Raw genomic sequence first — 12,291 nt, 5'->3', positions numbered from 1 at the left:
GAACAAGAGAGAAAAGTGGAGATTCAAAGAATCCACAGATCACCTCCTATATTTAATCCCCAACTGACAACACCCAGGAATGTTATAGCAAATTCAAATACTACCAGACCAAGGAAAATATATTACAAGCTGCTAAGAAGTAATCATTCAGATACCATGGAACTAGTCAGGATAACACAGGATCTGGCTGCATCTACACTGAAGGACCGAAAGGGACGGAATATGATATTCCAGAAAGCAAGGGAACTAGGTCTACAGCCAAGAACCAACTACCCAGAAAAACTGACTATATTCTTACAGGGTAAAATATGGTCATTTAATAAAATAGAAGACTTCCAAGCATTCATAAAGAAAAGACCAGACCTGAACAGAAAATTTGTTGCCCAAACACAGAACTTAAGAGAATCATCAAAAGAATGAACACTACACTGTAACTGGAGAATCTCTATTAAAAATCAGTTGCTACTTGTGTGGCTTTGAGCAAGTCACAAACCTTCCTTGGGCCTCAATTTCAGAATCCTTTCTGTAGTAGTCCCCTTTATTACTTATTCCCAACAATGAGATTAGAATCTTGGGATAAAAAGTAGTACTTGGAAGATCCTTCTTATAGCTCATTTTTAGAATAGTCTGAACATTACCAAACAAACAACCTCCCCACCCCATATCCATCTCTCCTCCTGAACCACTCCAAATTCAGAAGAATATTATTCTGAGAATGGCTACTTTAATTTTGAATAATTCGGGGCTTTCTCCTTTCCAAATATTCTTATTTGGGGGAAAATCAGTCATTTCCCCCTAAAGTACATATGGTTTGTTCATTTTTCGCTGCTATGCCTTACCTCCCTTCTCTTAAATCCCTCTCCATTTGGTTCAGGCTCTCTGAGTATGATGATAATAATAGCTACCATTTAAATAACACTTAAATGTTTACAAAGCACTTTACTTGGCTCATCTCCTTTTATCCTCACAACAACCTATGAGGTAATTGCTACTATCATCACTCCCATTTTACAGATAAGGCAGCTGAGTCTGAAAGAGGTTATATGACTTGCCCAGGGTCACACAGCTAAGATATATCTATGATAGGACTTGAACTAAGTCCTTGATTCCAATGACAACACTGTCTGTGCTGCCATCTGGATAGTTGCCTATAAAGAACATGTTAGCATGTTGTGTCCTCCCTCCTTTTATCTTCAGGCAATTAACTGTGTTTCCATAGGAATGGGATGCAATATCAGTGGCATGGAAATTTAAGAGACCAGATAATCTCACAAGGAGCTGGGCATGTACCTGAGCAGTCATTGCAGATAAAGGTACTTTCCCCCACTATGTTCCCAAAGATAAGTCTAGAAATACTTCCAAAGTCTTGTGGTCAAGAGATACATAAAGATGCAATGAATGTGCATTTCCAGACTTATTGCATTCACATTTAAAAAGAAAAGGTATAGTATGGAATTTAGGGTCAGTAAGTCTTTGGTTTAAATCTCATCGATGAATAGCAGGTGAGAAATCTCTGGACCTCAGAAAATGTTCTAAAATTTAGTTCTTGAACTATGCGTGGGTTGTAACTACCATTGATGAAAAGAGTTCATACAGTAAAAAATCTTAAATCCTTGACAAAAAAACAAACCCCAAAATGCCCTTATCTAATCATAATCTTTTATCATTCACTCCTTAATATTTTCCTAAGCCCTTCTACTTCTCCAGTCTTTAGTGTTTGGTGACCCTATTAAATTCTACTCTTGAATTCTTTGCCCTTTGTTCTACAGCAAATCAAACCTTGAAAAGTCTTAATCCTATATTACTTCCTACCATTCTCTTCTTTCACTCCTACTCCAGTGCTTGTAAACTGTAAGAATTCACTAACTATGCTGATGAGGCCCACTATAAATTTATTTCATCTACTCTCAAATGGGCCCTGAGAGTAAGGCAATTCTACAGCTTTCTAATTGCTTTCCCATCCCACTCACCATAACAGCTGTTCCAGGCCTTCTTGTTTCTCTTCAAACCGCCCTTCAACAGTCAACTAAGGACCTTGCCTCATACATCAATAAACATTAAGTACCTACTATGTGCCTGGTACAGTGCTAAGTATAAAAAGAAAGGCAAAAAAAGCCCCTACCCACAAGAAGTTAACACTAATGGAGAAAGATAACACATTAAAAAGAAACTGGAAAGAAAAGAAGAAGTGGGAAGGCAGGAACCTGATGAAATCCTTCAGCCAATGCCTTGGGTGCCCACTTTAAATTATGGAAGATCTGGGAGGGGCTCCTCTATCTGAAGGAGGGATGGGCTCAAGGGAAAGTGATTTTCGAAGTTTCAAGTTCAGAGATCTTGCAGGATGATTTGTTTCTGGAGACGATGACAAGAGGGAAGCTGAGCACCTTCTTTATTTTATTTATTTATTAAGCATCTATTGTGTGCCAGGTACTGTGCTAAGCATTTTATACATATCTCAGTTGAATCTCCCAATAATCCTGACAAGTAAGTGCCATTACTATCCCCATTTTACGGATGAGTTAACAGGCTGACAGGTAAAGTGACTCACCCAGGATCACACAAGCTAGTAAGTGCCTGAGGCTGGATTCGAATTCAGGACTTACAGGATGCCCTCCATAATGTCACTGTCATATTCCATAATTAGAGGGAGAAAGGGGTCTCAAGGTCAGGGAGAAAAAGTCCTTCCAGGCCTGGGCCCGCTTTGGAGTTCAGTTGGCTCTCTCGGCCCTGTCAGTTCACCTGTAACAAATAAACATGCGCGTCCCCTTCTCCCTGCGCCCCACGAGCCCCTTGCTTGGCCCTGCTGACTGCCCCTCACCTGGGCCAGGTGTTGACAGAAAGCGATGACGGCGGCGGGGAGAGGGGGAGTCACAAACCGAGAAATGGATGTGCAGCAGCAACAGGAAGGAAGTGGTGGGGGTGGGAGAGTATCAATGACCCCATCTGGTTAAGGGGAGGGAAAGTTCGGTGGGGCGGAAGTCATGTCCTCTCACCCCGGAAGTTACATATGAGTGCTGGAGCAGTTCCGGTTCGATAGTGGAAGGTTGTTGACGTTGGGAGCTGCTGCTCGGGCACTGCGTACAGCTTCAACATGGGGAAATCGTTCGCTAACTTCATGTGCAAGAAGGATTTCCATCCGGCATCCAAGTCTAACATCAAAAAAGTAAGCTGGGTCCACGCTGAGGCAGGGGGGTGAGGTGGGCAGGGGACGATGTTCGGTGCCGGCTAAAGGCGGAGACCCTCCCCAGCCCTCGGTCGACCGAGGGTGCCCAGAGATGCCGCTGCCGAGGAAAGGGATATGGAGACTCTGGAAACGTAGCTCGTGAGTGCTTGATGATTCCTGCCTCCCCAAGGCCCCCTGAATCCCTGAGATGATGTTCTCTCTTTGATCAATTTACTGAATTGTTCTAGAACCACTTTCTAGGGTAGTTAATTTAGCCTCGGATTTCAGTAAGGATCCTGAGACCCCCGTGTTAATGTACCCCATCCCTAGAGAATCTGATGTTACATTTAATTGAGTTTCTTGTTATGACCCCACCGGAGACGGGGCTCTGTTGTTTCGAGTTAGAACCCCGTGCCTTCCTCGTTTTTTTGACCTGTTGTCTCCTAAAACTGATTCTCCGGCCTGGAGGGGATCTGGAACATTTTGCTTTCTAATTCTCTAGTTCACCCAAGGGAAATGTTAGGATTAAAAATACCCAGCATTGTGAGCCCGCCTCCCAAACTAATCCGAGACACCTGTTGGATTTTTTTGGTCCTTTATTCAGTGCAAATTTACCTGGAGCAGTACAAATAGCCCATGCTGAAAAGGCGGGGTTAGTTATATGGAAATGATGCTACTGCTGGTGTTAGTGTTTTGAGTAGAGGAGGTAGTGATTTGAAAATTTTATTTGGGGTTGTTACTCCTAAATTTGAAGGAGCATAGAAAGGTTTTCTCTGTGTTCATTCACCCCACTGCGTTTCATATTGGCTCAGAAATTACTCAAATACCCTTGTTCCCTGAGATGTAGTGGTTGTGTACCCTCATCAGTCTGCCTTTTGTCTCCTAAATTCCTTTGATCACTTGTTTTCCCTTTTATGAATTAATGAACTTTCCCTCTTCTTCATCCTTCTATCTTTGAAAGTACTACTCTTTCTTCAAGGACCAGCTTCAAATGCTAACTCCTCCATAAAGCCTTTGCTTCTCTTCATCAGAAGTAATTTCGTTTTCCATGAGACAAATTGTATACCAAGATCTAGAGTTTTTAATTTTAGTCAGTGGGCAGTGATGGAGAAGAGATAGTAGTATAGTGCTTTAGAAAGATAACTCAGGTTATAATATGAAATAGCATCTGGAATAGAAGAGTTTGGAGACAGGAAAACTGATGGGGAGGCTAAATAGTTAGGACCTTAACTGAGGTAGTTGTGTTGTGAATTCAGAAGAAAGTACTCTTGAAAAATAGAAGAGATATATGATCAACAGGATTTGGAAGGTGATTAGACATGTAGAGAAAGGGAAGTCATAGATGACTAAAAGATATGAGCTTAGATAAGGTGGGAGAATTGTGGGGCCTCATTTTCTTGAATTAAAGGTGACTAGTGTTGAATGATTATAGGGTTTAATAAGGATTGTCATGAGAATTTTTTGCTTCTATTAGATTTTATCATTCTCATATTATTTATGGTCAAGGGTTTTCTTTCTTGTTTAGGAGCTTACTCACTGGCAGAAGCCTTTCCCCATGGGATGTTAAAATTAATTGAAAGTCCTTTCACGTTCCTGAGGCTAGGTGCTTCAAGGCCCAAGAAATTTAACTTTTTTTTTTTTTAATTTATGGAAGGGTTCCTGTCAGCGATGGAGAATCTTATCAGGACCACCTGTCCGGGGTCCTAAAGGTTAAGAATGTAGATGGACTCAGGAGGGCTGATGGTTACGAGTGACATAAATGGCAACTTTATTATTGAGGGAAGTGATATTTATAGGAAGCTGGGTTGCTACCCAGAGATATCCATCCACATGGTTAAAGGCAATATTTTCATAGTAACAGAGAGTCTTAAGGAGAATAATGCATCCTGTCAAGATATTGATCTGTTGGGTACAATCTATATGGTGATTGAAAGATTCAGGAATATCCATAAGATACATGAAAACATGTATGAGATGACATCTCTTCTGTTAGTTTCCAGGGATATAGTTTACAAATATGTTCTAGGTTCAGCCCTAGGTCTTTCCTAGTTCATTCATGTATATTCAATTTATTATGGATCCTTTACTAGGGGGCCCTATAATTTGGCCCTATCAGGTCCCAACCCTCTAGGACACTGTAGCTAACTTTTTCACTTGTAAATAATAAATTACCTCTGTCTAATTATCCCAAGGTGTAAAAGTTGCCTTGTAAGTGTTCATCTTGATATCCAATTCACCTTACTTTTATCTGTAGTCAAAAATTATTTGTCTCTAATGTTTTTAAAAATATATAAGCTTTTTTAGAGTCCTAATCAGTGATTTTTCTGACCTCTGCACCTATGCTTGAACATAATAAACCTAGATTTTTAACTAAACTCTTGGATTGCTTGAGTGGCTTAATGTAATTCTTCAGCAGCAATTACTATCACAAGAATTCAGTGGGAATATTCTTCCTAAATTAGGGCTTCAGGTGTTCTAGACCTGTGGTTTCACTGCTAAAAGAAACTCCTGATGAGGACATTCCTTCTACCAAAGATCTGTGTACATCCTTGACTATTTACAGTCTTAGACTACTGCCAGTATAAACCCATGTCTTTCTGACTGAGGCCAGCCTTTTATCCATTATCAAGAGATTCCTGTTATGATAGCTGTTAAAACTTGCCTGTCTGTTAAAAAAAAAAATAAGGCATTTTTCAGTATTCAAAAAGATTGGTAATTTCATCAGTGTGGATATTCCATCAATGGAAATTACTACCCTGTCCTGGAATGAGTTGCTGTGGCCTTAAAATCTTTGTTATTTGGTAGCCAATTTTCTAGTAAAGACCCTCTCCAGACTTTACTAAACTATATACACAGTTTGTTGTCAGTTGCATACTTTTGTTGCTATTATAAACCTGGCCAAGTCTGCACTCACTTGGAATAATCTGGGTTTGCAGTGGGAAAAGACATCAGGGTATGTCTTTATTGAAGGAAACTACCCATAAATAATAGAATTTTCTCTTTTTTTGTGAAAAGGAAACTTAAATTTAAATATTAAGTTGAATGTTTTTGCTTTGCCAATAAGGTATGGATGGCTGAACAGAAAATATCCTATGATAAGAAGAAACAAGAAGAATTAATGCAACAATACCTTAAGGAACAAGAATCATATGATAATAGGTGAGAAATGGCTGGTATTTGTGTTTCTTTTTTAAGTTAGCAAAGAACTAAAACATATAAGTGTCAAGAATCCCTTACCAGTCTATTCTATGTGTAGCTTGGGGAAGTTCTTTTTGAGTCAGGAACCCACTAATATAGCACAATTCAAGCAGTGATGGGAAACACAATTCCAGTACATTTTTTTCCTTAGAAACCAGCATCTTGACTCTGATTCAGAACTTGGAGTAAGAAAAATATTCCTTCATTCCAGAAAATGTTTTCTAAATAGTCAGATAAGTCTTTTTTGCACAAATTATTTTTAAACAATCTTTACACTAAAAATTAATATTTTAATCATATGAAGTTATTACATGATAGCCTCCAAATCATAATTTGTCTTCATACTGTAGTTTTACAATGTTTTGCAATGGGATCTTTCCTGTTATGATTTCTCAATTTTACCTAATTTATCCATACTGGACAATTAAAAGAAAAGTGTAGTGTAATTAACAGAGGGCTAGCTTCAAAATCTGAATCAGCAGTCCATCCGGTCATCCAGAGGTCCCCCCAACTCATACATACTTGCTCTGTTATTCTAGGCTAGTCATTTAACTTAGCCCCAGATAACTAAGTCTGCAAGTTGCAGAACTGTTGCTTATCTGAATAGGAAGGAGTTTGAAATCTCACACCAAAAACAACAAAATCCAGTTCTAGTGGTATCAGTTGACATTGGTATTAAAATATAGGTATATGAGTGTATTTAGATCCTGAAAGTATAAATTAATAGTAATAGCTGAAACACCTTAATAGTTTTAGCATATTAAAATTTACAAAGTATGCTTAGATACCTTCTCATATTTGACCTTCAGAGCAACTCTGTGATGTAAGTACTACAGTTTTATCATCCCCATTTTACAGACAAGAAACTGAGGCTCTAAGAGGCATAATGACTTGCCCATGGTCATTTGATCAGGGTCAGAGACAGGATTCAAACTTAGACCTTGAGTGATTCTGTCCAGTGTTTTTTCTATTACACCAGGCTACCTTCTCAAATGTATAAAAGTTATTTTACAGACACTGCACTACAAGCCAGACTAAGAAAAATTACATAGCATACATTGATGTGTATGCATATAGTAGTGGACTCTAGGCCAGCAAGAGACCATTAATTCATTGCTTGACATTTTCACTCAATCTTTGATTATTTTCCACATTGAATAAAAGTGTACATTGTGAATATCTGATACAAGCTATAAAGTGGAGAGTTTTGCTAAGGGTGCCTATACTCTATTATAGCTTTTTCCTCATGTGAACGTCTTAGATCACTGTAATGTACCCTAGAGATCCTAGAGAACACAGTTTGAAAAATGCTGATTTAGATCATAACATGAAATCATTTCCTTCATCTTTGTAGCACAGCTGTTGCAGATGAAGTCCACCAAACTCTTTAATTTTATACTTCAATCTCAAAATTATTTAATACCATTATTTCACTTTGACTCTTATAGCTGTTGCTCATTTTTGCCTGAACAGTCAGTCATAATATTTATTTCAAGTTATTATATGATAATTTAAGCAGTCATTAGCTAACTTGGGGGAAGAGAGAAGTGAAGAATGGAATGAAAGGGGAATATTTAATATATTTTCAGATACATAGTAACAATTAATAATTGTATTGAATTGAACTCAGTTTTGCTTATTACAGAATGCACAACAGTGAAATCATTACAATCTTACAGCATTTCTTTAGTACTTCACAAATTGAATAGTCTCAGAATGGCAGAGGTGACCCTTTTCTTTTAGCAAATGTGAGAGCCTGGGACTCTCAATGTAGGGGTGAAACTTCTTCCTAATCAATATGTAATTTGTTAGTCAGAAATTTTATGTGGTTGATTATAAAGCTGTTTAAATTTATATGTCAGAAATATAAAGCACATATTGCTGTTTGTGAAGTGAAATTTATAGAACTCTTCCTAAGAAAGTTTTTTGTAGCAAAATTCACAGGTTCTGCTCCTAGGGAGAATTATTCTTTAGAATGCCTTTTTGTTTTTCTTTTGTGTAATTTTCATACCCATGCCTTGTTTCACTAGGTTGCTTATGGGTGATGAACGTGTAAAGAATGGCCTTAATTTTATGTATGAGGCCCCACCAGGAGCTAAAAAAGGTATTTGCGTGACTGCTTTATTTTTTAAAAGCCAGGGCAGGGGCAGGAGGACAAGTGTCCAACCAATGATTAGGAAGTATTAGCATTAAGGAAAATTGCTTTTTGAAATGGTAGTGTGAAGATAATAAAGTGATTCTTCAATAGATATAATACTTGATATTGTCTTTCTTAAAAGAAAAATTCTGTGTGAATACAGATTTAATATTTCCATTTGTGCAAATATATTTCTTACTAAATACAACCCTTCTAGAAACTGGAAAGATAATATTTCCATTTCAGTATGCTGGAAATGCTGAAAGTTTTAAGATTAGGAATTTAACATGCTTATCAATAGTCTTCTATTTTAAACTGCTTTATTCTTTATTATTCTAAAACTTACTATGTTTATGGAAGAAACAAGGAAAAAGGAAATTTAGTTCTTTATAAATTTTAATATGCTATTATAAATGATTACATGTAGCATTAATAGGGTATATAATTATATTAATGTTCTTAAATTTCTCTTTTCTATGTGTGATATTCAATCAAGAAAACAAAGAGGTAAAATATTTTCTGGTTTTCCATTTACTTTAAATTCAACAAGTATGTATTGATTGCAATACATATATTTTATAGAACTTTTTGAGGACTCATATTTATATTTTTAGCAAGAAGATGCAAAAGGAGAGACTGAATACAAATTTGAATGGCAGAAAGGAGCCCCACGAGAAAAGTAAGAACTGTTACCTTTCCTAACTAAAATTTATACATCATAGAATTTATTTGTTCTTCCTCTTTTTTCATTTCTTTTGTTGCCTCTTTTTCATCTAAAAAAATGGTGATTAAAAGAATGCTGTCATGTAACAGAATCTGCTTGATATCAGTCATTTTTAATTTGATTTACCTGCTCATTCTGCAAAGTCTGAATTCTCAAAAATATTAGGTATAACTGTAAAGAACCTTTTAAAATTACTTCCCCATTGAGGATTTTAGCTTATTGTGGATTTTATAGGTCTTTGCTTATTGAAATGAAATATTGTGATAACCTGTGAATTATAAAACTTTTTCAGATTAACTGTTACTGATGACTGAATTATTTCAAGTTTTTGCAACATGTACATTTTCTGTACTTAATAGATATGCAAAGGATGACATGAATATCAGAGACCAGCCATTTGGTATTCAGGTAAATATTTCATTTTGTCAGAATACGATTTATATTATAGATTGTTCTTTAATTATATCATTGAGCAAAACTGTGCATTGTAAACAAGTTAGGTACATTTTCTCTTACCATCTGATAATAGGGAAAAAATGAGGTAAAAGCCATGCTGAGTACACTGAAATGACATGGGCAACATAAGTGTGTGTGTGTGTGTGTGTGTGTGTGTGTGTGTGTGTGTGTGTGTGTGTGTACATTATTACTAGCCTCGGGTGTTGCTTCAAGCTTTGGTTTCCATGATTTTTGAGAACTGTGGAGATTTTTGGTCAGGATCTAGAAAAGGGCTTATCCAATGTAGGTTATTTGGTCATCAGGGTGCCTAGAATTTGGTTATTGTATTTAATATTTTGGGTGCAGCCTTACTGGAAATTATGGAAGTGTGCTTTCTTATTCTGTTTGTATGTGTTCATTTTTTTTCCATTGCTGTAACTTAAAACTAGAGTACTATTCATTATGAAGAGCATGAGGTAACCCTCTGGGAGTCTGTAGAACTCCTCAGCCAAACCTACACTAGCTCCAACTTCGACTCTATTCTCCACACACACTTAAGGGAGAAAAAGAACAAGAAGACCAACCAGCTATACACCCTGTATAACCAGATAGTTGAGTTCCCTCTGTTTTTGAGGCTTTCCACAGAGTTGTTTCGGATCCTTTTGTAGACATTAATGAGCTACTTTGGATTCTTGATCTGAGGCTGAGAACTAAATTTTTTAAATGAAAAAACTCCTTAGTTCACAGGCCATATAGAAACAGGTAGCAGGCCAGCTTTGGCTCATGGGGCATAGTTTGCCAAGCCCTGCCTTAAAGCAACACGATATGTTTTTGTTTTGTCTATTGACTTGAAAACTAAAAAGAAAATTAATCTGGCCCCAAGATTTAGGGACTGACTTCTAGATCCAAAACAAGCCCTAGCTTGAAGAAAAGCCATAAAAAATTAAGCCTAGATAATGCCAGGCTAAAGGGTGACTTAACAATTGCCATATTAAAGAAGCAATCATTTTGTTATCACTTAACATGGCAAAAAGCAATAGACTTAAGTTTCCCCTTAGAGATTTCAGGTTAGTTATTAGACAATATCCATATAGTTAAAGTTGTTAATCACCGCATTGGAATTGCTAAAGAAGGGCATAAAGTCTCTTTTCCTGAATATCTTTTATTATTTAAAATCTTACAAAAAAACAAATAAAACAAACTTCCAAATTTAAAGAAAAAAAATCATACATAAATGAAATCATAAATCTCTTATATGTTTAGCTTTGTTCACATATACATGATAAATCCTATCCACAAGTGTCCCAGCCCTTCTCAACCTTCCCCTCATCACAGAAGGTATTGTCCAGAAGTTGGAGATCTTTAAAAATAGGCAAAAGCTTGTCATCACAAAATAATTTTAGTTTAGTGATTCAGCAAGAAAATTTCTGAGATATTTAGTAACCATAACAAAACCTCTGGTTTCTTAGGTTCGGAATGTAAGGTGCATTAAATGCCACAAATGGGGTCATGTCAACACTGATAGAGAATGTCCTCTATTTGGTCTTTCTGGAATCAATGCAAGTTCAGTTTCCAGTGATGGCTCAGGTAGGCAATGAACAAATTTTTGCTTAATTTTTATATTTGGTATTCAATCCAGGGCAAGTGGATAGAAAATAAAATACAGGGGTTTTTTTTGCCTTCTTGTATTTGGATTTGTACATCAGCTGTCCAAAAATGAATGTAAAGTCATATCTCTGGATCAGAAATGCTATTGTTAAAACTGTTTGTCAAATGTCATTCATTACACACCAGCACACCACACCACACCCTCCTACCCCCTAATCTAGCCTGTAAACTGGTCCCCCTTTCTAGGGTTCCTCACTCCTTCAACAGAATCACCCTGAGGATGCTAGTTTCTAACACAAATAATTTTAATTTAATTAATTTAATTTAATAAGATGTTAGTTCTTAAGGTTCAGGTTTGGTTGGCTCATTTCAGAGGAATGGAAATTAAATTCCCAGTTTTCTAGTGACTTATATGAGTCAAGCTCCTTATGTAGTAAAAGGACAGTATTGTGCAATATAGAAAGAACATTGGGCTTTGGTATACATGTTCCCTTAAAGAGACTGACCATAATCCATCCTGACTTGAAGTCTAGATATTTGATTTAGATTCTATTTCTTTCTTTCTTTTTTCTTTTAAAACCCTTAACTTCTGTCTTGAAATCAATACTGTGTATTGGTTCCAAGGCAGAAGAGTGGTAAGGGCTAGGCAAATGGGGGTCAAGTGACTTGCCCAGGGTCACACAGCTGGAAGGTGTCTGAGGCCAGATTTGAATCTAGGACCTCCCATCTCTAGTCCTGGCTCTCAATCCACTGAGCCACCCAGCTGCCCCCTAGATACTATTTCAAAGCACATGCTCTAGCTGTGTTTCCCATGGATAAATCACTTGACTTCTCTATGCCTCAGTTTCATCATTTGTAAGGTAGAGATAATGCTTGTAGTGTTTAACTCAGGATTGCTGTAAGGACTTAACAAATGAAATTATAAACAAATTAGATATTTCTGTTACAGCATACTTCCTTGCAGATTTTTAAATATTTCAAACCATGTAATTTGGTTAATTATTTCCCTCTCCCTACCTCCCAGTT

At 37.0% G+C, this 12,291-nt stretch overlaps 2 protein-coding genes across 4 annotated transcripts in view; one reads left to right on the top strand and one right to left on the bottom strand.

The window, feature by feature from the left end:
* The window catches only part of SCRN3 (secernin 3), a 42,902-nt gene extending 39,927 nt beyond the window's left edge, over positions 1 to 2,975 (bottom strand). Inside the window, exon 1 of one of the 3 annotated variants that reach the window (XM_007494397.2) lies at positions 2,819 to 2,975. Coding sequence is in view for 1 of the 3 variants with exons in the window: in XM_056794018.1 (XP_056649996.1) it covers positions 2,604 to 2,638 (35 nt within the window). In the remaining 2 variants the exon portion in view is untranslated. Of the gene's footprint in view, positions 1 to 2,603 lie in introns of all 3 variants that reach the window. The other 2 variants (XM_056794018.1, XM_056794019.1) reach the window with 2 other exon arrangements.
* A 34-nt stretch (positions 2,976 to 3,009) lies between these two features.
* CIR1 (corepressor interacting with RBPJ, CIR1) overlaps positions 3,010 to 12,291 on the top strand; it is a 36,267-nt gene continuing 26,985 nt past the window's right edge. Inside the window, exons 1-7 of the mRNA XM_001376478.5 lie at positions 3,010 to 3,163; positions 6,228 to 6,322; positions 8,392 to 8,465; positions 8,995 to 9,005; positions 9,113 to 9,177; positions 9,582 to 9,630; positions 11,127 to 11,244. Coding sequence (XP_001376515.2) covers positions 3,092 to 3,163; positions 6,228 to 6,322; positions 8,392 to 8,465; positions 8,995 to 9,005; positions 9,113 to 9,177; positions 9,582 to 9,630; positions 11,127 to 11,244 — 484 coding nt within the window. The 5' untranslated portion in view covers positions 3,010 to 3,091. The remainder of the gene's footprint in view (positions 3,164 to 6,227; positions 6,323 to 8,391; positions 8,466 to 8,994; positions 9,006 to 9,112; positions 9,178 to 9,581; positions 9,631 to 11,126; positions 11,245 to 12,291) is intronic.

This window comes from Monodelphis domestica, chromosome 4 (genome assembly GCF_027887165.1).
Source record: "Monodelphis domestica isolate mMonDom1 chromosome 4, mMonDom1.pri, whole genome shotgun sequence".
NCBI lineage: Eukaryota > Metazoa > Chordata > Mammalia > Didelphimorphia > Didelphidae > Monodelphis > Monodelphis domestica.
The sequence above is the reverse complement of the archived record's forward strand: the minus strand, read 5'-3'. Positions and strand labels throughout refer to the sequence as shown.